This window comes from Sinocyclocheilus anshuiensis, unplaced genomic scaffold (assembly GCF_001515605.1).
Source record: "Sinocyclocheilus anshuiensis isolate Anshui unplaced genomic scaffold, SAMN03320099.WGS_v1.1 scaffold774, whole genome shotgun sequence".
NCBI classification, from domain to species: Eukaryota; Metazoa; Chordata; class Actinopteri; order Cypriniformes; family Cyprinidae; genus Sinocyclocheilus; species Sinocyclocheilus anshuiensis.
In genome coordinates, this window is record NW_015542393.1 from 208,573 (window position 1) to 234,597 (window position 26,025).

General features: G+C 38.2%; 1 protein-coding gene across 1 annotated transcript in view; it reads right to left on the reverse strand.

Annotated features, from left to right (window-relative positions):
- LOC107692811 (protocadherin-1-like) overlaps positions 1-26,025 on the reverse strand; it is a 181,373-nt gene that overhangs the window by 60,483 nt on the left and 94,865 nt on the right. Inside the window, exon 4 of the mRNA XM_016492013.1 lies at positions 15,495-15,714. Within this exon, the coding sequence (XP_016347499.1) occupies positions 15,495-15,714 (220 nt within the window). The remainder of the gene's footprint in view (positions 1-15,494; positions 15,715-26,025) is intronic.

Consider the following 26,025-nt stretch of genomic DNA (forward strand, 5'->3'; position numbering starts at 1 on the left):
TATCTATCTATCTATCTATCTATCTATCTATCTATCTATCTATCTATCCGTCCGTCCGTCCGTCCATCCGTCTATCTATCTATCTATCTGAGAATTCATCATCTGAAACATTTCCACCAAAATGTGCTCATATGTATTATTTTAGTTAACAGTCTGGGGTGAAAATTACTTAAAGAATAATAATAGTCAATACATAAATAAATAAACTTTTCTTTATTTACAAATAACATGTCTCATATTTCATCTCAAGCATGCTTTTATTTATCTAATATGATGGATTTTCAAGTTTGAATCTAGTAGTGCAACGTGAAAACCATGAGTTTGATTGTCAGAAAATGCTGATTTAATGTATTTCTTGAATGAAATGTAAATCACTTCGGATAAAAGCATCTGACAAATGCATAGATGTAAATAAATGTAAATGGATGAAAAAAAAAATGTATATGACAAGAAAAGTGTTGAATCTCTTTTAATAAAAATGAGTATTATACAACCTCAGTGACATATGTGGCTGCAGTTAAAAATGTCTGGTTTCCATTCCAGTCTCTAACCTCCAAATGTGGCTTTCATAACTAAAAAGCACAATGTGTTCAGTGTTCAGTGCGTTCAAAACACCCTGAGAATATTCAAAGATTACATATTTTTCCGATGACATTTAGCACTGCAATTTGGCCTCCCATTTAGAGACTTACAAACACCATCCCACGTTTAATCAACTGCCTCATTCATTTCCGATTCTATAACACAGACAGCATGAGTCCAGAAGCTAGCTAATTTAACTACTAATCCATTGATTAACACAGAGTTGCGTTAACTGTAATGTAAATGATAGGGCAAGGCTTTTTAAGATGCAGCATAGAGGGGAAACACCTCAAGTCTGCTCTGAGATGAAGAGAGAGAGTAATTCAATTAAGGGAAACACACTTCTGCACGTGTTAAGTCTTTCTACTGGAGACTTAAAGCAGTATTCAATTACCTGCTCAATCAAGCCCAATTTACTGCTAGAGTGGAAGGAAAACATACAGACTGTAGTAAAACTGAACCACACTTTTCTCAAAGAGCGAAAAGAGAGGATGTGTGTGTGTTAGACAGAAAGAGAGTCAGGCTTCACACCAAGAGTCAGTATTGATCTTGGGTGAGGTGAGGTGACATTGGTTAAAAACTTAAGGGCTCTTCATATCTGGAAACAGCTTACCGCCTACTGAGACACTATGGCATTAAGTATAGACAGCATGAGGCATTTTATGAGTACACCTATCATTACTGGTGCATGTGTGAGACACTTGGTTAGGTAAGTGGGCAGCGAAGCTTCAGGCAAACCCCCGCAGCTCAACCAAACCCCCTCACCCAACAGGGTCCCGTTTCCATGACAACGTTAGCTGAGAGCCCCAGCAGGACAGGAGATAAACAAGAAGCCATATCCCTACCACGGGGACGGGATGTGTGCGCGCTTGTGCGTGTCAGGATAGTCCTCTGAGATGCACCGAGCTGGCTTCATCCTCTGAAGTTGATGGACAACAACAACAATATCCTTTAGATTAGAAGCAGCTGTCATTCCCTCGGGAAACAGCAGGCCTGGCAACGGTAGCACACGCAGCAGGGGCTAACTCCCTAGGCTCCTCTCTGAACTGGCAGTGGCCGTGGTGGCTAATTCCCCACGCTGGCCACGGACCTGGCAACAGCGGCTAACTCAGTGGACTAAACACAAAGGTGGCGATCGCAGTAGTCGCTAACTCTCCGAGCGAGGTGTAAAGCTGGCAAAAGTGGCAGCTGCAACTCCCTCTGCGCTAGTGGGGACTAGCATGGAACCCTAGGGATTGCAAATATAAAGTAGGTGAACTGTTACAAAAACAAACTCCGTCAAAATTTGAGCTGTGCACAATAAGAGCATGCTTGGTGTCCATCCATCTATTTCCAAGTCTGTGTAATGTGAAAATTCCTCAGAATTTGATTACAATGACAAGATCAAGATATAAATGTATAGAAATATAGACATAAGACACAGCTGTGGGCTATGAAATCACAATTGTGAGATATAGTCATAATTGTGATAAATGCAGTCAAACTGTTAATTATAAAACTGCACTGCAAGATATAGTCATAATGGTGATAAATACTGTCAAAACGCTGAAGTATAAAATTGTATTGTGAAATATGAAGTTATAATTGTGAGATATGAAGTCATACATTTGAGATATTAAGTTATATTGCGAAATATAAAGGCACAGTTGTGAGATATAAAGTTATATTGTGAAATATAGTCACAATTGTGAGATATGAAGTTGCAATTTTAAGATATGCAGTCATATTGTGAGATATAAAATCATATTGTAAAATATAAAGTCACAATTTTGAGATAGGCAGAAACCAGCTTCCATAAATATCCTCAGCATGTGCGAGAGAGTGGAAGAAATTCACCGTATTCTTTGACTGTGAGAATCTCTCAGATCCTGCGAAGCGAATAAATAATTCATACTTCATATTTGGTTAATCAAACAAATTAGATAAAAGGACTTCTCTTTTCCAATTCAAACACTAGGGAAGAGAAACATTTAAAATATATTGTTCTATGTGAGAGAGGACAGTGCATTTGCCATACCATCATAATCCATATACACTGTATTATCCAGTTACATCCAGAGACCTTCACATACTCATCTCAAATTCCTTCATTCGGACGGCCGGAACTCAAACTCGGAGAGCCTTTTAAAGGTCCAGTCCCATATATCAGAGCCACAGTGCTTCTGGTTACTTAAGCTAGGCCACAGATACGCGATACTTAAGATTTCCCTGATCAAATATAATTATGGTGGTTATTCTCTCGGTGGGGAAACCTGCCATCAGCTTCTAAACCGGAATGACAGAGCGGCACGGAAGCAGAGAGGAAAGGAGGTGAGTGTGGTTACAGGTCTGCGGAAGAGAGAAAGAGTATATGGGGTTGGAAAGTGAGAGAGAAAGAGACATAAAGACCACAGTAAAATCAATGCGTGCAGAGAATGGAGAGATAATTAAGGTAGGAAAGAAGAGAACGAGAGAAAGAAAGATTGAATTCAATACGTCCTTACATGACTCCACATCACATTTGCTAATTAGATGAGTTACATCTTAATGTCAGTAGCCATTAAACACAATGGCAGTGTTCCCAGAATCCTTTGCTCTTAACAAACCCGCCTATCTACTTATCTGCGATTGTGAATTGTATTGCCTCATTGTTTTGTCATTGTCGATAAAAACATAGCATGGGATGTTAGTGATGTCCTGCTCACTGATTCGGAGGGGTGTGTGTGTGTGTGTGTGTGTTTGGCAGGCCCTTTGTAGGCTGTGTGCTCAATTACACACTGATATAACAGGGATGTACAATTACAGCGTGACACTGCATTCACTGTACTGCACCTGTCAGACAGCCTGGCAAGGGACAACCAAGGGATCCTTAGATGATGAAGAGGCACGCACACACACACACACACACACACACGCACACACACATTGGTTGTACATACTCCAGCACTTTTATACTTCCACATTCCCATTTTCCATGGCCACCTCTCTCTCTCTCTCTCTCTCTCTCTCTCTCTCTCCTCTAATCATTGTTGTGATTCAGTAGTGGAGCTACTGTCTGCCAGCTCTGCTCCAATTTACAACAGCGGCCCACAATGCACTGCTCTGGGCGAAGCAAGAAAGCAACCACACCTCCCTCTCTCTCCTCTTAGGACTGTAGAACAGCAGACCATCGTCAAATAAGCACAAATAAACAAGCTGCACTCCTGAAGTAAACCCCTCCATGAATCTTCTCTTGCTGTCTGCTCTCTCTCCTTACTCTCTATATCTGTCTCAGCTCACAGCCGGTTCCACCCAGCATTAAAATGTAGAAGTGTGTTTGGTTTCTGCAGCACTAGTGGCTCCAAATGGAATTGATAAAATAATAATGAATGTTTTATTTATTTATTTATTTATTTATTGCCTCTAACTCACACAACTGATTAAGCTAATGCTGCTAAGATGTGCAGCGAAAATGAACAAAGCAATATTAAAAGACTTTTAAATTTAAAATTGTAAAAAGTTATTTTTTTTTAAATGTTAAAATCTAAGGATGCACCGTTATTAAAATTGTGGTCACTACCAATATGCTGATTATTTTCACGTGTTGGTAAATAACCTACTGTACACTGTTGAAGATAAAGGTTATTTACTGGCATTGATGGTTCCATGATGGTTCCAACTTTTAACATCCATGGCAACTCTGCATTGCACAAAATATTCTTTATAGTGTAAAAAGGTTCTTTAGATGAATAAAATGTTCTTCACGCTAAGAAAAAAGGGTATTTTAAGAACTGTTTACTAAAAGGGAGTGTATCAATGTCTGATATAAAAAAATATATATATTATTTTGTCTAAATCAATTAAAAATAAAACATTAAAAATCTAAAAATCAACCTAACTAATTAACAAACTAACTAAATAGTTCTGTTTGGCACAGAAATGATGCACTTCACCTTTAAGAGAAACCTAAACAAACTGCTGTGTAATAGACCAGCATTTAATGTTCATAATTGATAATATCCTGCTCTGCCCCTGCAGTCTTGATGGGCTGTTTTTTTAGTAGAAACTTTGAGAGTGTCTCTAGCGAAGGCACTAACAATCTCGTTGGCATCCATTGTTAGCTCTGAGAGCAGGGACCGCTACAGCGGCTGTAAGGAGAGAAAGAGAGCAGGGCTCTGTGGGGGAGATCACCCACTTTCCCTATGCAGAAGCCTTTCATCTAGCAGCTATAGCAAAACAGCACAGCTAATTAAGAAAAACTAAGGAATGTCCAAAACAGACACACACACACACACACTCACACACACACACACTTTTTCTTCCTCATGGGGATGGGAGGATAAATTCAGTACGGAACAAGTGCTCAGCATTACTTAAAAAATCTAAGGATAGCTCTGTGTGTGTGTGTGTGTGTGTGTGTGTGTGTGTGTGTGAGAGATAGTGAGACCCAGCTGTGGTCCACTGCTGCTCACTTTATTATATAATTTGTGGAGGCATTAGATCTACTTCCATAGTCCACTGGGCTTTCACAAGCTTCCCACAATCTCAATTAAGTTGTGAGTGTGTACAGTATATGTATGTGCCAGTATTTGTTCCTGCCTTAGAGTACAAAAGGTAACTGTGACTTCATTTCTCATAATTGCAACTTTATATATCAAAATGTGACTTTATATCTTCCCATTGTGATTATTCTCTCATAACTGTGATTATTCTCTCTTCATCTCTCAAAATGTGACTTAATTGTGACTTCATCTCAAAATTACTTTATCTCACAACTGCAATTTTGTTCTCCTAATGTGACTTCATATCTCAAAATTGGACTTTATTTCTCATAATTGTGACTTTATCTCAAAACTGCAATTTATTTCTCCTAATTGTGACATCATATTTCAAAATTTGACTTTTGTCTTTCACAATTGTGATTTTTTTCATAACTGTGATCTCAAAATGTGAGATCTCTCATGATAGCAACTTTATTTCTAATAATTGTGAATCAATACCTCAAAATGTGACTACTTTATTTCCCCTCATAATTGCACATTTATATAACACAATGTGGATTCATGCCTGATATAAAGTATACTTACACTGTATCACAATTACAACTTCACATCTCACAGTTATAACTTTATGTCACAATTGTGATTTTATATCTCACAATGTGACTGTTTCAGATTTTAAACTTTATCTTACAATCATTCATTCATTCATTTATTTTTTTTACCTGTTTCTATTTTTAAAATGCAGACATAACATATCATTACCTCCGTATAAAACAATAGAAGTCAACAGAAAGTGCCCATCATGACAGAAAAACACAGCTGTGTATTTATGTGTGTTCTCCGCTGGGGTTGAGCAGGACGAGATGACCCAGTGCCTGGATGCATCGTGGTTGCTCATTTTAGTGAAGACCCCAAGCTGACCCACAAGCGCCTGTCAGAGTGGAGTTATGACTGATAATCACAGTCACACACATCATGATGAAGGGGAAACTCTAGAGAGAGAGAGAGAGAGCTGAGGAGGGGGTCAAGCACAAAGAGAGAGTTTTAACAACAGTTTTATGTCACTTTGTATTTAAAAAGAACGTCACGGTTGGAAAACTAGTGAGTGGGGACAGGAAGTAACAGAGACTGTGTGTGGGAAACACTTCCAGAACATCCAAGTGCATCTGCTTTTGATTAACACACACCCGATGAAGCTCTTTCAGTTCTTCTTGACTCTGTTTTCCCATCAGTCTTAAGGTTCAACATTCAGGGGGCGGTCAGCAGGTTAAACCTCCGAGGAGACTGTCGCAGGCCTTCCCAAGAGGAACGAGGAGACAGTGGTAAACACTCAAGCATATTTCCTGACCAAACTATGAATTCTCTTCCTCTGTCTATAACCTCCCCAGCCGCTCCCTTAACTCCAGCTCCAGTCTTTTAATTAGGGTTACCATGGCGCCCTCCGTGTACAAAGCTGTTTAAGAGCTTCAAGAGAAAGTGGCAAGGTGCATATTTCTCTCGCCATAAAATGATCTGATCAGTTAGTCACGTTTTGAATCGTGGTGTAGGGTATCAGAGCGAATCAGACACTTTAAGATTCGATCAGATTGGTGTTGAACAACCCAAAGAGCCGAATTCCACAAAAAGGCCCAAGACAACGTCATAAATCTGTCCACGATACCCTGGCATCACGAGTCTGAAGCAAGTCCACCAACTAGCAGCTTTGAGCAGCTCACAGCATTAAAACAAAAGAATACTTATTGACAATTCCAAGGAGATTGTCAATTTTGGGGCAAGAAATCAAGATTGATGGTCAAAGAGATGCACAGCATGACCATCACATGTAAATCCATGATAGTAATCACGATCACAAGCTCTTTGGATTGACTTCCCCCCACCTAGAGGACAAGAACCAGACTGAGATTCCTTAGGAGACCTTTTAACCTCTCTGGTCTTCACAGAACATATCCTTACGTCCACAGAATGGCACATAAACTGCCTTTCCATGTATATATGCACCTAAATAACGCTAAAAGGACTTGTGAGCAACTAATCATTTATATGCATAACTCCATATTATGTATGTAACTACTCATGGCTTTTTGCCATTACTTTTGCGTACTTCGAGCGCCGTTCCAGCGTGCTTCGGCCTGCACGCCCGCTGCTACTTAGCCACGATGAGAAGAAAAACCATCTAGTCTCGTTATCCTCACTTTCTCCCTTCCTGCAACTTGTATGAATGTGTGAGTGCAGGTGTTTATGTGTTAGATTAGTTTATATTGTCTTAGATTAATCCAATAAAGTCTTATCCATATTGAAAAGAGAAGTATCTTGTGTTTTGTGCTTACAAGTTAATGTCTTAAACTGCTGATCTTGTTACTGTGCTAATAAATAGTGTTTTCACTATACTTTGGCTTATCCATATTGAAAAGAGAAGTATCTTGTGTTTTGTGCTTACAAGTTAATGTCTTAAACTGCTGATCTTGTTACTGTGCTAATAAATAGTGTTATCACTATACTTTGGATATTAATATCCATTGCAGAATTGATGTTATACGGCTCGTTCAATGTATCGCTGGCCGACTCCATGATCAGCCATAAACACGTGATTCTGTCCAAATTCCCTATAGAATCTTAAATTATTCCCTTTGAGCTAAATTGACCTGTTTCCCTTACAGTGGTGCAAGAATACGCTATCCTTTCTGTGTTTAGTTATGTTGATTTTTTATGGTTTGATGTGCTGGATTAAATAAATATGAGTGGAATTGTGGGTAGAGGGAGGAGTGATACAGAATATCTGGTGTCTGCATGATCATTAAAGGAGAGCCGCATAAAGTCTGTAATTAAAGGACGTGCATGACAAACATAATCATAAATGCATTACCCCAGTCTACACAGATCAAGCTTTGTGTTTAATATACTGTAAATGTTCTACACATTACTGCCCATTTCTTTTTAAAGACTCTTGTTGAGACGTTGGCTGGAGATTAAATTTCCTGTCTCTCAAATCATTTAAAATGGTTGCATTTCTGTGTAATTAATGTTTGCCATTGCAAAATCTCTGGACAAATTTTCAGCGGAATAAATGCTATCTGTGTTTAGTTAGAAGCATTAAAAACAACTCAAATCTCTCTTTTTTTATGTGTGTGTGTACATGCGGTTCAGTGCATTGGAACGTCAAAACAATTTTCCTGTTTTCCAGCTTAAAGAATTGGCCTGATTGAATGGTATAGGACAGATTGGATGTTGCCATTATGGAGATGGCTTGTTTGCTCATTTGAGACGAATGATTGCCTTCATTTCCCATGATATGGGCGTGATGGCAGGAGAACGGCAGCGTATTTGCTCTTCTAAACGAGGGTGTAATGGACGCTTTGTGCAACGTTAGAGCGCTCTGCGGCTGCCTTTGAGAGGCTCTTGAGAAATGAACCCTGACAACTGCACAGAAAAAAGGCCTGTTCAAAAGGCCTTTCTTCTGTTTAGAAGAGTAGACTGCGTGTTTGTTTGTTTGTTTGCTTGTTTGAGGAAGCCATTACCAGTCGGCTACTACGAACACTAGGTCTGTCTTTAGAGGAGAGATGAGAGAGAGAAATTCAAATAGATCCATAACTGCTCATAAATACTCAGGCACCATCTCGCTCACACGGATGACATCAAACCGCACGTATGCCGTTCCCGGCTTTTACAGCGTAATCACTTTCTGTTTTGAGCTCGTCTCATCTTTTCCATCTCGGCTCATTCCGTCAAATTATCCTCCAAAACAGTTCACCTCCATCGCCTATTTCTCCGTATCTCTTTCTCTCCATTGTCTCTCCCGCTTTCGCCCACTCTTCCCAGAGAAGACCCACAGACCCATCCATTTCTATTAGGCAGGGGAAGTGAGCACATTAGGGAAGAGAAGGGGGCGTTGGGCGGAAATGCCCCCCCTCGGGACGCTGAGCTGGGGTAATGGAATTACACTCCATTATCAGACGGAGATGATTCCATTTAGCTGGAGAGCAGCGAGCTACAGCGGAGAGATGGAGTAAGAGAGAGGGATGGAGAGAGGAAGAGTTCAGTCCGAGGCTTAGCTAAACAACAACCACCGTGTTGGCTATCACGCCATTTCTCCAGAGCCAAACAAAACTGCTGATAGGAACTTTCACCCTGACAACACCCTTACTGGTTTACCAAACATTGGTTTCATAGTAGTTAGGGCTGGGTATCGTTAAAAAATTTTCAATATCGATACCGATACCTTGACTTCGATACCGGTTCCTGAACGATACTTTTTTCGATTCAAATTTTATGAAATCAATTTTAACAAAAATTTTTGGTTTTATTTTTCAGCTTGTTGATGTTTATACAAACTCAAAGACTCATCTCCTGAGCCACTGTACAAAGGAACAAAATGTAACCAACACAATAAATCAGTGCAAATAGTTTTAATAAAGCTCAAATAGTCTTCAGTTTACACATCTGCTAGGCTACATTTACACTAGTGCGTGTTCGTTTTAAAACGCGTAGCTCAGACAGAATAATGATTTCTATTTATTTTCCACTGATTTACTGATGAGCATTAGCAGCTTCCAGCGCTGTCTGCCTGTGTTCTCTCTTCCATGATCGCTGCTCTGACTCAGAGTCAGAGGTAATAACATATTTAATTTCAGCAACATTACATGGCCAAAACACACATTAGACCGCAATCGGAGGTTATTTTAAACACTTGATGGTGTTTTAAAGTGAGTTTTGAGTAAAAGCGGAATATATATTTATATATTTATATACTTATTTATTGTCTTATGTAGCATGATGCTACAGTTTGCGTGAATGCTCACGTAACACACGCTTTCGGTCGTGTAGTATGAACGGACTTTCCATTGGAAATGAATGACTGAATGACCGGTCTGTCGCTTGTTGTTTGTCGGAGATAGTGGAAAGCCAGCTTGAAACACAGTGGAAACGCCAGTATGATGAGGATTGTTTTCATTTTAAAACATAAATGCACCAGTGTAAATGTAGCCTTACATCTAAGGGGGCTGGGACACATTCACACTACAGCCTCACGTGTGCGCCACATCTCTGAGTGTAACCGGTGTAAACTAGTAGGTGTGTTCGACTTGACGCGGACTGACTGTGCAGACCACAGTATTACAGTACCTCAAGAGCTAAAGAGAGCAGACTGCTCCGTGTGCTTTCGAATCGCTCTCGTGGATGTCAAACACTGATCGATCTGCGCCGCACCTCTTCTAGTCAAACACACTGGCTAGTGCTGCAGGCTTATTGGCTCACTGGCGCTGATGAGATTAACCCCTTAGGTATCGAAATTTGGTACCGAACGACGAGACGTTTTTCGATACTCGATGGTTACCAAGTCTTTCTCTTCTCAGAGCAATGAACAGAGAGAATAAAGAGGGAAAGACACTGAAACTGAGACAAGGCTTTGTCTTTTTGGAAGGGGTCTCTAGAACAGACAGGAACAAGGTACAACCTGCTCTGACTTCTAATGGTCTTATGAAAAAGATTGTCTTTGGAAACATGAAGATATAACTGATTTTTCTTTTTATCATCCACCTTTCTTACTGGGGCATAATAAAGGTGAATTTCTAAAACAGATCTGGCAAATTGAGAAAACATAATATTTCATCTTGTGATACCATGGTTCAATCTGCCAATACTTTTATTATGAATTATTGAAAGGTAAGCTGCATCATTTCTGTGCTACTAGTGGAATCAAACAGAAATGCAATAATAATAATAATAATAATAATAATAATAGTAGTAGTAGTAGTAGTAGTAGTAGTAGTAATCATAATAATAATAATAACAAACAAACAATGTGGTTTCCCCAAATATTCTCCCAGTCTGCCATTGGTCAAACAAACAAATAGTCCTGCTCTAAATTGGGTTCATGGCTGATTAGCATGGTCTTTTGGTAGATGCAGCATTTCATTATATCATAGTAAATGTTTTGTTAGTGACCAATTATTTATTCATTTATTTAATTGATTTATTTCATTAGTCTTCAGGTAATATGAATTATAGACATCTTTTGACTGGTTTAGACCTTCATACAAACAAGACAATATATCAGCACGAAGTCACAGTGTTTACACTTTTTGAGGAAAACAGCCTGGTTTATTGAATGGTTTATTTTTAGTTGTCTCCGCACAATTAAGTGGAATTGGAGAAAATATTTAAACATGGAAAAAGTTACACACATCTTTAAATTATTAATGCTCACATCTTTGTGAAGTGACACACCGGACCTAATTAAATTTGATGTGCACAGTTTTTTCAATGTTAATTCATTTTTTAATTTGCAGAGACAACTATAAGTAAGCCATTCGTGGGTTGATTTCCCCAAAGAATGTAAACACTGTAGTTTTATGGCAGCGGCATAAAAGCAGAAGTGCGGCATGTGGTGCCTCTCAACCAATTTGAAATCAGGTGCCGGTCTACCTGTTTGTCCAAATGGCAGATAGAGGATGCATTTAGAAAATCTGATTGGAAAGAATTACTTTATTCACAACTGTATTCTTAAACTTGTATTCTAATTGCAGAATTTCATTCTATTTTTTTCATGAAGATGTGTTTATTATTTTTATTTACTTATGTACTTATTTATTTATTTTAAATAAAAGTCACTAATTTAAAGTCACTAATTCTGAGAAATAAAGATGCAGTTTTAAAATATAATCATAATTTTTGAGATTTTATTTATTTATTTATTTGTAAAAAAGTAACACTTTTATTCAGCAAGGATGCATTATTTTGATCAAAAGTGACAGTAAAGACATGTTTAATATTACAAAAGTATCATGGTTTTTACAAAAATATTCTCGAGCACCAAATCAGCATATTAAAATGATTTCTGAAGGATCATGTGACACTGAAGACTGGAGTAATGGCTGCTGAAAATTCAGCTTTAACATCAAAGGAATAAATTATATAAGAAAATATGATAAAACAGTTATTTTACATTTTAATAATATTTCACAAAGCTGAGCATAAAACATTTCTTTCAAAAACATTGACGACTGACAAAGGCAGCAAGACGAAATGTTTGTTATCTGCTTCTATATCTCCTGCAATAAAAAAGAAGATTTTAGCATGCAAACCTTGAGTAACTTTTTCAAAAACAAAAAATCTTACTGACTCCAAACTTCTGAACAGTGATATAAAGTCACAAATGTGAGATAAGAAGGGCACTGCTGTCATATTAACAACTACTTGAATGTTTCCAATGCAGTACTTCCAATGTGAAGTAAATGTGAGTAATTTCTGTGTCTTTAGTGGCACCAAATAGAACTGCAAACAGTTTTTTGAGTCACTGACGGGTGAGTTTGGAACAGAACTACCTAACCAATGGCAGATGGGGTGTGTTTGAAACTGGTTCACAATTATTTCCGCAGGTCTGTTTGGTGCCACTAGTGGCGCATAAATTACATTCTTCACCTTTAAAGCAGCACTATGTAACTTTTGCTGTGTTCAAAATTTGCAAAATGTTTATAATGAGCGAGTACATCATGAATTCATCTTCCAAACCTTTTGTCTTATTCCGAATCACTACGGTACACTTATAATAAGTACTTATATTTGGACTATTGTAGGTCGTCACCGCTGCGGAATAACACATACCTGCGTGAATCGCCATAGACATAAACTTAGAGTAGTAGCTCCGGTTGGAATGTTCTTCCGTGGGATGTGTGCAGTTCTGTTTATTAACCGCTAGAGCGCCAAAAGTTACATAGTGCTGCTTTAAGGAAACAAAAGGCAACGGCTTTATTCCATGTACCATAAATATCTCAGAGACATTAGTCCTTGTCTTGCACGTTCCCTCATTTCTTATGTTTTGACAGTGTTCTTAAAAAAGGTGCATGAGCCAAATCACAGGTTGCCATGCAGAACTCATAATGGTGCATTTGTGCTAACTCAGTTGCCCCATCACCTTCATACCTCACAGTATCATTCCACACTCACCGTGCCCTCTTTAACACATTAAATCCATGCATTATCCATAGTGGCTATATGAAGCAGAGCTCATTTGAAGATCAGCGCTGTATTTATAGACTAGCACTGCTGCGTTTCACAGCTGCTAAAGTCATTTCGAGCGCTGGGATTATTTATTTTAAGATCCCCACTCTTTTATTAGCTCTATTGTATTTTTGCGATGTAAGGGAGTACAGTAAAACTCTCCCCTCAGCGCCAGAGATGTCGACCCCAGGAAGCTGGAAGGAATCCATGAAGACAACTACCATTGTCAGGGTCAACAGGCACAAGTGGAGTCTGTCTACAACGATAACATAGGCAAACACACGCCCTTATATATATATATATATATATATATATATATATATATATATAAACATCCTAAGGAAGTACTGGCGGGCAAATAGGTTGAAAATCCCGACAAACGCCCCATCGCACCTGACCTAATTTCTGCATGCACAGAACGTCATACTGTACTTCTCTGCATATGTGTGCGCTCTCATGGTTGGTGGCACCTGCCACGGGCTTCGGCGTGCAGCTGTGTGTGTACAGATGCCATAAGTGTGACCTGTCTGGATGACCCTCCCTGCAGACACGCACACACAGTCCTGGAGCTGCAGTAAAAGCACTGATGTGGGAAGACAGCCATGACATTTAGGCCTTAGTCCACCTCACTTCCTTAGTCATACTTCTTTTCTTTTTCTCTCAGAGTCCTTCCTTCAGCTGATACTTGTGGCTATTGGTTTGTGTCTCTTTCCATGCATTCTGACCTCTTTAACAATATATTCCAGGTTAAATACAAGCATTTGTGACACGCTGCGGCATACTTAAAAAAATAAAATAAAATAAAATAAAATGAAAATTGAGGTTTTAGTGAGGCACTTACAAAATAAATATTTGGCGCTATTTTGATTTAAAATAAACTTATAATTTTAATTAAAATTTTTCCTGTTAATACCTGTTTATTAGTTGTGATGTAATGATGGTATTTTCATTTTAAGATCATTTTAAGGTTTTATGTTTTGTGTGTCATGGCAATGAAGCTGTAAAATTGGATATGCATTAAGTTTGCGGTTGGTAAGATCTTTTAAAGGGGTCATATGATGCTTTTTTAAAGATCATTATTTTGTGTATTTGGTGTAACAGAATATGTTGACATGCTTTAATGTTCAAAAAACACATTATTTTTCATATGTGGGGGCGTGTTAGAACGAGCCGTTTTAGGGGGGTGTGGCAGAGTCTTAACTTTGATAAAGAATATCTCTTTGGTTTTGAGACTTTAGTCTTTGCAACTTCAGGGATCTTATCTATTCACGAACAGCTTGTAACACTCCAAAGAGAAAGGAAAACTTGAAATCGCATCATATGACCCCTTTAATGTTTTTGATATGCTCGCTAAGGCTGCATTTATTTGATTCAAATTAAATATATGCATTTTAATATATTTTAAAAGGTAATTTATTCCTGCAATGGCAAAGCTGAATTTTCAGCAGCCATTATCCCAGTCTTCAGTGTCACATGATCCTTCAGAAATCATTCTAATATGCTGATTTGGTGTGCAGGAAACATTTCTTATATTATCAGTTTAATTTTTTTATGTAAACCATAACACATTTTGGATGAATTGAAAGTTCAAAAGAACAGCATTTATCTGAAATAGAAATCTTTTGTAACAATGTAAATGTCTTTACTGTCAATTTTGATTAATTTAATGCATCCTGGTTTTTAAGAACAATTATTTTTAAAACTAAAATCATACTAACCCTTGTACTGTAACAAAACAAGGAAAGACAAGTCGAAACTGATTTTTCTGGTAAATAACATTATGCCACAAGTGCTGTTTACTGAGCTCAGCTTGGATTGAACTCAGAATATTATATTGTATGTGTACACACATACACAGCACTAATGAATTACACAGTAGTTTAAATTCTAAATGCTTTCACTGCCAGCCTGCCTTTCGGCTACGACTTCCACCCTCTCCGAGGCTGCTGCTGAGGGTTTTTGGCCTGTTAGGGAGCACCTCCACCCAGGCGGAAAGGAGAGGCGGCCTCCCTCACTTCATAGCTGCTCCCTACAGCTACAGCGGAGGAGGATTATATCAGGTCTTCTTGGTGTGTGTGTGCTAATATGACTGGGTTATTTCAATATCTTGCCAGGAATTAATGGTGTTTTTGTATATGTAGATGCATGTTGACAAAGCTCACAAAGTTTTAATGGAAAACATATTCAAATCGGTAGTTAATTTGCTTAAATTCTGACATTTAGGTCACATAAAGAAAATTTGTGCAATGCTCAAGAATTCAGATTGACCTTATTTTAGTACTTTTGGTTTTAAAGCAAAGCGAGTGTGTGTGTGTGTGATGAAGGGTATACAAGAAAACTGCTCAATGCAGCTCATTACCAGCCATTTCTTCAATATGTGGAAGGTCTAAAGAGATTGTTCTGAAAGAGAGTAGATGGAGTGATAAAAAGGGAGGGGGACACACCACCTCTTCTTACCGTTCTCAGGGTGTTCCATCTCTCCGATGCTGCCGTCTGGGGTGGTGCGTTCATAGTGGTCTTCAGGTAGGGCGAGGGGCCCGATACGGGGTCCTGAAGAACTCTTACTGCTGGGTGTCTCTGACTCTTCCAGACCGCTGTCATAGTAACTGTGCTGAGAGGGATCCTGCAGATCTTGTCCCTGATTGGCTGTGGAGAAGGTCACTCTGCGATGCGGGAGCTTTGATTGGACAGAGACAGAGAGAGAGGTCAAAGGTCAGTATGCGTGTTGATGACATTATCAAGCATCTTGTAGATGGCTTTCATTGTATTTAAAAAAAACCGACTATGTACAGTGAATAAAAAAAAACACAAAATTATTAGTTTTAGCTCACATACTAATCTTATGCTAACCTTGGGTATTAAACTTTATTCTGCACCATTTGTGCCACAGGCATGAATGATAATAAACTATGCATATTACTGAAACAAGGTGTGCTATTATTTTCTAAGCTATCAGATTTTATTGATGTTAAAAACCTAAGGAGGAGCCCAAGTTACATTGAGGGACCAAAATACCATAGAGACTTGGCAGTGGGCTCTTTAAACTTTGGCCAGTAAGCAACTTTCAATCAATATTCCAGAACACCCAACCATCTAACAACATCCTAAAAAATACACATATTTTACCCAGAAAATTAAAAAAAATATATACACTATATTACAATTGTGTCTAATATCAATCAGCTGATTATTAATTTATATATTTGATAAATAAAATATTTTAAAGTTAAATTAAGATTATATAATTTTTGCTGTAAATAAATACAAAATATTAAAATATTAATTTGTTATTCAATTATTAGATGACAGCAAAGGTAACTGAAATGTAAAAAATAGGGGAAATAGCATTAATAGTTAAATATCGAGTATTCACAGATATATATCCATTCCTTACATTGTTGATAAAACTAATTTTTGTAATGAATGAAATTATTACTTTTATATGGCCAAGACACATTAAAATAATCAAAAGTAACACTAAACACTTTTACATAGTTACAAACATATATATTTAAAATAAATGCAGTCCTTTTTGTTTTTGAATTGTTATTCGTCTAAGAAAAAAAGCATCATAGTTTCCTCAAAGATATTAAGCAGATCAACTGTCTTCGACATTAAAGAAATAAAGACTTGGTGAGAATAAAATAATTATTTAAAAAACATTTTTACCAACCCCAAATTTTTAAACGTTAATATAGTATATGTCATATATCCCTAACTTAAATATTTCAAATTAATTAGCACTCAGCAGGCAGATGCTGCTTTCCATCCAAAGCAACATTCACTAATCACAGAGGCAACGTTGATCTATGTAGTAATCATAACTCGAGTCTTTATGAAGATCCACAGCCATTAGAAATTGCACATACAGGTGCATCTCAATAAATTAGAATGTCGTGGAAAAGTTCATTTATTCCTTACGTCTAACTATGTATGCATCACCTCACAAGAGCTAATCCCTCGGCACATGCTGGCTGTACATCCCAGAGTAACACACACAGAGACCTAAACACACACACACACACACTCTCTCTCTCACACACACACACACATAAATGTGAGGTTCCTGCAGAGCACAGGGTATCAGAGGTTATTGTGTGTGTGTGTGTGTGTGTGTGTGTGTGTGTGTGTGTGTGTGTGTGTGTGTGTGTGTGTGTGTGTTATTTCCCTTACGTCTAACTATGTATGCATCACCTCACAAGAGCTAATCCCTCGGCACATGCTGGCTGTACATCCCAGAGTAACACACACAGAGACCTAAACACACACACACACACACTCTCTCTCTCACACACACACACACACACACACACCTAAGGCTCAGTGAGGAGTGTATTAAGCAAGTGTTAGCTAAATCCAGTGTGACTGCAGAAGCCAGGTTTGATAAGGATGATAGAAGCCATAGCTCTCCCACAGGAGAAGCCCACTTCACACCCCACCCCTCCCTCCAACAGCACCGACGAGAGAATAGGACATTTCGTCAAGATGGAATGAGACAGCTCACAAATTGGCATTTGGAGCTCGACGGAGACCACTGTCAGCCACCCAGCTCTCCGAAGCACTTCCACCCTCCACATACCAATCACAAACCACAAACCTTCAGAGAGAAAGAAAGAGGGAGTGAGAAAGTAAAAACAAGTAGAAGAACTCTACTCATCCTCTCACTGTTATCAATAATACAGAGATGTTCCTCAACCACATTTCTTTTTATTTTCTGACTTTCAATCTCTCGCTCTCCTTCCTCGCACCATGCTGTGGACTTGCCACAGGGAAACACAACTACTTCATTTCTGCCTCCCTTTCCACTTCACCTCCACACATTCGGTTTGAGAGCTAAGCTGCGATTTGTTTGTTTTGTTTATTTTTACAAGGTAAACATGTTCTTGTGCAATACTCCGCTCTGAACACCCAAAGCTGCTTGTGTTGCATGTGAATTGTTTTGAGCGAGAGGAGAAACTCCTAAAGTAACACTAAGAAATAACTGACTGCACTTCTCTTATTCGCACACTATCTGTTGGTGACAATGAAGGACTCCTGGAGAGCACAAGGCATTCCGTCCAGCCTATAAGTGCCTCCATTGCTTAACTTTTTGTTGTCAGATCTAATAAACGTTGTGCAGAGGATGGATAATGACTGCACTGCTGTGAATGTGATGTGTTTACGTTTACTGAAAGAAATGACTATTGTTCAACAGGGGGTCATTACTCTAGGTCTGCTTTTCTGTAATAGCAATTTTCTAAAGTGCTGTAAATTCTATGAATTTGTAATTGCTGTACAGAGTTCAGCACAATTTCGAGCCACAGCAGCTGCTCCGAGATGATTTTATGACTGTCCTACCTTCAAACAAATAGAATGACTCGTTTTAAAACACAGCTGACTGATAATCTGACTGAATCAGTCACTTTTATATGCACACCTGTGACTACACATGAAATTAAGTCTAAAAAAAGCATAGTTAAACTAATTAACTATATTACTCAGTTATATTACTCAGTGAATAATTGTTTAATGTGACTGAGGTAAATTATTATTATACACACTACCATATACAAGTCTAATTGTTTTTGAAAAAGGTCTCTCATGCAAAAATAAAAACAGTAAAACTGTGAAATATAATTGCAAAAATGATATTTTAATATATTGTAAAAAAATTTTTTTTTTTTAATGGTAAAGCTGTGTTTTCATTAGCCATTACTCATTCATTAGTCTTCAGTGTCACATGATCCATCAGAAATCATAATATATTCTGATTTCTGATTTACTAAAGAAATATTGCTAATTATTTTCAATGTTGAAAACAATTGTGCTGCTCAATATTTTTGAGGAAAACATGATACTTTTTTTGATTCTTTGATAAATGGAATACATAAAAAAAACAAAAACAACAACATATATTTCAAACAGAATTTTTGTAAAACTATTTTTTTTCACATTGATCAATTTAATGTGTCTTTGCTGAATAACAGTATTGATTTCTTATTCATTTATTTTCTTAGTTATGTTCTTACTATTTATTTTACATACAGTATGTAAATAATGATTATATCTGTAACACAGTCAAAAATCAACAAAACAAAACAGTGTAGCTTCTGAGCTTTGGTGATTTGTTGCTTTATTATGCAAGAGCAATTCAACTAACATTGATTTTCAACTGAATATGTCTATGCTGCAACATATCACACAGGATTTCAGTATGGGTGAACGGAAATTTCCACCACACAAACAAGAAATATTCTTCCGTAAAGTCCATTAATGAGTACACATCACCTTCATTGCATCTGTGTTGCGGTTGCTAAATTGAATGAATGGAAAAGGAAGAGCTGGAGATAATTAGCCAAGCCTTAAGTGCGTCTGATGTAATGGTAGATGGGCGTTAGTGGAGCTTTCCACCATCTCCATGCACGCAAAGGCTCAAGAGAGGCTTCAAAACCTTCAGCTGCTGCCTGTAACACTTTGGCCTGTCTTTTTTAACACATGGCTTATCTTCTCTGCTCCAGATAAAATAAAGATAAGCCACACAGTGCACGTTTGTGTAAAGCACAACACTTCTATTCAGAGAGGCGATTGGTTTTTGCTGAGGGATTCATTTTAGACCACTCGCCGTATCTGCTATGAGGCCGGCCATCCCCTTACGCTGATAAACAGAAGTGTGCAAAGTCTCCAGTGGGTGCGTGTGGATGGATATACACACACACTGCTCTATTGTTCTCCCTGTTCAATAAGAGAGGACGTGAATAACACCAGACGAGCAGCTCTGAGCTTATTGGATCCGTGCATCTGTATCTATGCGTGTGTGTCTCATTGTATTCTGTTCCTCATTAGTTTTCTCTGTCCGTGAGGATGATAAGACACTGAAGGGCTACTTTATGAGACTATAATCCATCCTCTCGCACAAACACATATGCAGAGATGATACAGTGAGTGGATGTGCTCCTATGATAATATGATTCTTGTTTCTCATTCTCAAACTGAGGTAAGTAAAAGAGAGAGTGGAACAGAATATAGAGAAGGTTTCGAGAGCAGAGTGTGTGTGTGTTTGTGTGTGTGTGTGTGTGTGTGTGTGTGTGTGTGTGTGTGTGTGTGTGTGCGTGGAGAATTTCTTTCTCTGTACTTTCTGTAAAAGCTGCTTTTGTTCCCCCTCTTGGTGTACTTCTACTATTTCAGCCCCCAGCTAAGACAGCACTCACTCACAAACAAAACCAGCTACCACTACTAACCTCCCTCCCTCATTCTGTCGGTCTCACTATCCCTCCCTCTGTTCCAAGTTAGAGGGCAGGTGCCAGGGTTGAGTTATGTAAGGAATGACAGCTATGCCTGAGGACGGGATTGGTTAGCTGGGAAAAAAAGCACCTGTGGGACTCAAGTACCTGCCTCAGTCCTCAGAATGCAGAAAAGCTTTGATTCCTGTTAACCGCATCAGAGAGATGTGTAGAGAGAAACAAGAGTGCAGGGAGACGAAAGTGGGAGTGATTTCGGTGACTATGAGGGATGGAGATGCCGAGGCGCCGGCAAGCCAACTAGGAGGGAAGGAGTGAGATGAACAGACAAGGTGAAGAATAAAGTATGAAGAGAGTGATTAATGTGATCGGGTGGGAATGGCACTGATTCTTAAAGTGAATGTGAAATCAAAACTTACCTTATTTAATGTCTTAATACATGTTATTCTGCATGTTATTCCAAAGAAATAATGGTCTGTGTAATCTTTTTCCTCCTCCCTGACATAATAATTATATTATATTATGTTGTTAATTGGTAAATTTATATGAATCATATATAAATACAATACAAAATATGTATAATATAACAATAGAATAGACTAAAATAGAATATGTAACTGGTTTCTTTTCAGAAAGGCAGTATTGCGCTGTCAAAACTCACCGATATTTTTCCCTCCATCATTTCTAATCGAGTGAAGACTCATTTGCACTCTTGGAGGCTTTCAGCAGATACATCCTCCCCTGAAGAGCAGGAAGACAACACTCTACTCTCTATAGCTCCGTTGCACTCCATCCCTTACTATCCAATGCCTCGCCGACACAGGCTCTTAATGCTACATTAGCATGTCTGTCGTATTCTGCTAGAAGCCAGCGGCCCAGGTCTAAACTCTGCCTGTGGATTAGAGAGATGAGATGTGAGCAGACAGCAGCTGCCCAATCACCTGATTTAAGACTAACAACCTCTAACAGGCCCTCAAACAAACATGCTCAGCAAACGCTTCGCAACGGAGCCAAGGCACATATCGGATGGTGCTGCTGTCTTAGTGTTAGAGAGGCGGCCATATTGTCACTTTTCCATGTCAAATTAGGTATCAAAATCTACACAAATTTGTAGAGAACTTAATTTTATCATGCCTTCAAATGCGTTTTCATCACCGTCACGGATGGAGCCTATCTGTTTTGCAAAATAAATGAGCATTATGTAAATTTTCAATGGAAATGAAGTGTGACCTACTAAACATAACTCAAATGGAAATGAGCGGTCAGACTAGAGGAGGAGATGACTAAAAATGAATTACAGAAATAACATATTCAAAAAACTATAAATATCAAACAATGCCTTGTTTTGTCCACATGGTTAATCACACACACACACATACACACACACACACACAATATTCACCAATATTCGTTTGTGTTATCATTTGAATTCCTTTCATATGACCTGAGGAGCAGCTAAAAGCAACACGGAGTGACAGGTCTGAAGGTGTGCCATGGCAGCAAAGGTTTGTGATGGATACACTACAGTACTGACTGAGGTATTGCAGTACTGCTCGCATATTCACACATACACACACAGCCCCCCAAATCTCGCTTCAAGACGACAAATCAACTTTAAAAACATCAAGAGTGTCTGTGAATATATTTTCAATTTACTGCCTCAGTGCACCAAACATATCAGCTCTCAAACGCTCAGATATCGCTGGCAACACAACGGCAGCATGCCAATCACACACTTATCAGCTCAGTTTAGATTACTCTGGAAGTTACAGTGTCAAGGGTATTTCCGATCAGCGAGTACACGCGCGCACACACACACACAGGCATCTGGGGGACGATTGTGAACTGGTATTAAAACACCTGAGTTCTGCTACAATTGGTTCCTCCTAAGAATCAAACAGAATATGTTCATTCCATGTTCATGTTCATATCTGTGCAAACTCAAATCCACCAAACAAAATGCAAAATACAGTCACAGCCGGTGATGGGCTAGAAGTCATATGTGTAAATATTTTGGAAACATGCATTTCATTGTAGAAATGTGCTAGCAGTAACATCATCAAAAACATATGGATTCTGAATATTTGGATTACAGCGCACAAATAAAATTGATTACTTTGTGTAATTATTTTGCGGTTTTTGGTGTATTCTATTTTATGGTTCTATTGTCAGTCACAGCATGTTGGAGAACACACTTTTTGTGTCCCATGGCAAACATAGCAAATATTACATGATAAGTAATGATTAAACAAATGTTATTAATTTTAAGGGTTTAAAGTGTATCTTGTTTAACATTGTGTATTCTTCAAAACGAGTTGGCAGCAGATTTACAAAAATTGTATAATCTCACTGAAATTTAAGTCATTTATATCTCTCATATTTCATTCGTATTTCTGTATGTTCAGACTTGCTTTGCCACAATATTTTACATGACATATAATCATCCAGTCTGCTGTGTTAAAGGCACCACATTTTCAACATTTTCAGTGACTTATATTTCAGTCTGTTCCTCAGACGAAAATCATATGACTTCCATTCCGTTGTATGGTCCAATTTTATTATGTCATTTTGGAACTTCATTCACTTGCATTATATAAATGAGTGACAAAAAACATTCTTCAAGAAAAGCCTTTTCTCTTACTTTTTTTCTCTCTCTCTAAAGAATGCAGGTGGAGAAGAGAATAAATCCATTGTAGGCCCGTAAACAGACAACTACTATAACTACTACTCTATCATGGTGGGGACTTTCCATGATCTTCTATACTGAGATAATGCCCCATATGCCCTAAAACTACTCACACAGAAACCTTTCTGCATTTTTTAGATTTTCATTAAGACATTATTTAGTATGTTTATGGTCCCCACAATGTAGGTGATTTCAGGTTTTACTATCCCTGTGGGGACCAACTGTGGAAAACAGAACCTGACCCACACACACATATTTAGCATTTAGGTTCAGCTTGAGTTAATTAATTTAAAGGCATGCACTTCTCAATAGAGGGTGAATTCTTAAGCTGTTTAGATATATGTTTTCCCCTCAGGTAAACTTCATAAAACAAACTCACAAAACCCAACACTTCCCTTTCTTTAAACGATACCACAGTGCAGTGGCTCAAAAGTTAATCTCTCTTGATGTTCTCTGTGTTTGAAGGAATTGAGCTCGTAATGCTTGTCATGTGACATACAGCAGCCACGATATGACTGTATAACTGATATAGGCTTATGTTTTATTTATTTTTTTCCCTTTTCATTCGAAATATTTCCAATCAGGAAATATCCAGATTCTCAAATATGTGTAAGTAAATGCATTTTGCACCTTTATAGATTATGTTATTTGATCTATAATGGGTGATGGGCAAAGTAGACTAATAGTGTAATCTATTAACTACACATAAAAACGCGTCTTAAGTACCAGATATGGGTGTCATGCGGCATGCCGTAAAATATTTTTTAATACGACTGACTTTGTATTTAATGTGAATTTAATAACAATATTGTAAATTACTAATTATAACACTTTCATTTTACAGAGAGCAAAAAAATTACATTTTCATTCAGTCTAGCCAGAGTTCAGGCACTCTCAAAAACTCCCATTTAAACCACTGAAGCAGTTTACACTGTGAAATTAATATATTACATTCCTACGCACATCTGCACTTTGTTGTTTCTGATGAGAGAATTTGCCAGAGAATTCAGTCAGCGAGCAAGTGAAAAAAACACCACGTTCAGCGATGACTCATCTGAACGCCTCTGATTGGCCATTGCATTCATAAACTCAACAGAATCGTGTGTGATTGGTTGTAATGCAGTGCTGTACAAATGCGTCTGTCTCTGGCTCAGCGCCAGACAGCGAATGCAGATTTGAATTTAGCAGCTGATGATGTGCCGCGCTGAACGATTTAATCACGCTGGTGTGACTGTATCAAATAAAAAAAATAAATATATTATTCGGCTATTTTTTGTCTTTTGGAAGCTGCATTCAAAATCCACTTGGCTTAGAAATCTGAGTGGGCACGTGCCCCTCACTTTGAATGTGCATGACGCCTCTGGTGTTAACAAGCAAATGTGAGATAAAAATGCATTTGCTGAAGCAACCATAGGATTTTAGCTTGCTACTACAAGTTTTTGAGGTATCAGACTTGTACCCAAGAGCTTCACATCGCAAATGCAGTGCTGTACCAGGGGAGCTACCTGGCAAGTTTACTATAACAGAAAAAACATACATATGGAACTGGTTACATGATGTAATCATCAAAATGTTTACAAATCATACACTATGTAAAAGTGTTCTGAAGTTATAAAATTGTGCAAAGTACCCTAAACAAAATTAAGTCTTTCTTAATTGACAATCTGCCCCTGTAATCCTAATTTGTGTGAAAAGGAATATAAAGTAGTTGGTGTTTTACTGCCACTAGTGTTAATTTCAGCTGGAAACTGCAGTTCATTGTATGTATAGGTACATTTTTTTAGAATTTGACAAACATTTAAGTACTTGTACATTTTTCCAATGAGCCTGTTGCAACTATCAGCTTGTTAGGCTGTGAGACCATCTGGCCAACAAGCTGAACACAAGCAACCCTGCTTAGGCTGGTCAAAAATGTTTCTACCAACATGGTGAACCTTCAGTCTTCAGTAATTCCTTCATTCTCTTTCTGAATCACTGTCATTCCTTTAGCCCGTCTCTTCATCTGATGAAAAGAGAGGAAAATAAAGATGGAAGAAGAGTGAAAAAGACAGAGATAAAGTGATGAGCAGCAGTCAGTCACTGTGTCTCTTTGAAGGACATCGATTGAGTCATCTATTCCCGACAGTATATACAGCCCTCAGTATTTTCAGACAGGTTCAGTGTGGATATGTGTGTGTGTTTGTACGTGTAAATGATTTTTATCTCTGGAGGGGGAGGGACGAAAGCGTATTGATGGAAGAGGACATCAGAGTCGCAGAGAAAACGAAAATAAAAAAACACTCAACCAAACGATCTGACTAGATCTGACCAGCATTAGCGTGTTTAGCATCAAATTAGCCAAATTTAGACAATATTCCAAACGGATTTGGTCTGAGGTCTGTATGGAAATAAAATGTGAGGTAACATTCAAATGTTTAAATGTTAAACATTCAAATAAATAAATAAAAAAAGCTTGCACAAATATTTACCATGATAACCATAGTTTCTACCAAATTACCATAAAATTACTGTACAGAAAATGTTGCATCATGGGTCAGAACTTGTCAGTGCCCTCCAACAATGGCTACAGATGCTGCTGATAGAGCTTTATTTGTATTGAACACCAAAAATGACTGTAATTTATGGTTTCACACTAGTAACACTGAGTAGAATCTGTGGTAACCATGGTAACATATTTCTGAGGGTTACTAAATGATGAACAATAGGTCATCATTTAATAAATCGTTCATTAGTGCTTAAATGCTTTGTTCTCTCACAATGACCTCATGTGGGAATCGTAAGCGATTTTAGCTTTAGCTACTTAGACTCTGTGGCTTCACCTTCACAGCGGCCACTGCTGTGTTAATGTGTATGACTTTCACAGAATGCGCCATAGACCTGGGAGGCAGGTCACTTCCTCTGGTGCTCCTGTCTTCATCTCCCCGTGGTCCTCTCATTCCCTGATTCCCTCTCTGCTTCCATTTTTCCTTCCCTCTTTTCGAGCAGGACATTAATCAGCCGGACACTCTTAGTATCTCTCTCTCTCTCTCTCTCTCTCTCTCTCTCTCTCTCTCTCTCTCTCTCTCTCTCTCTTTTTTTTGTGCTT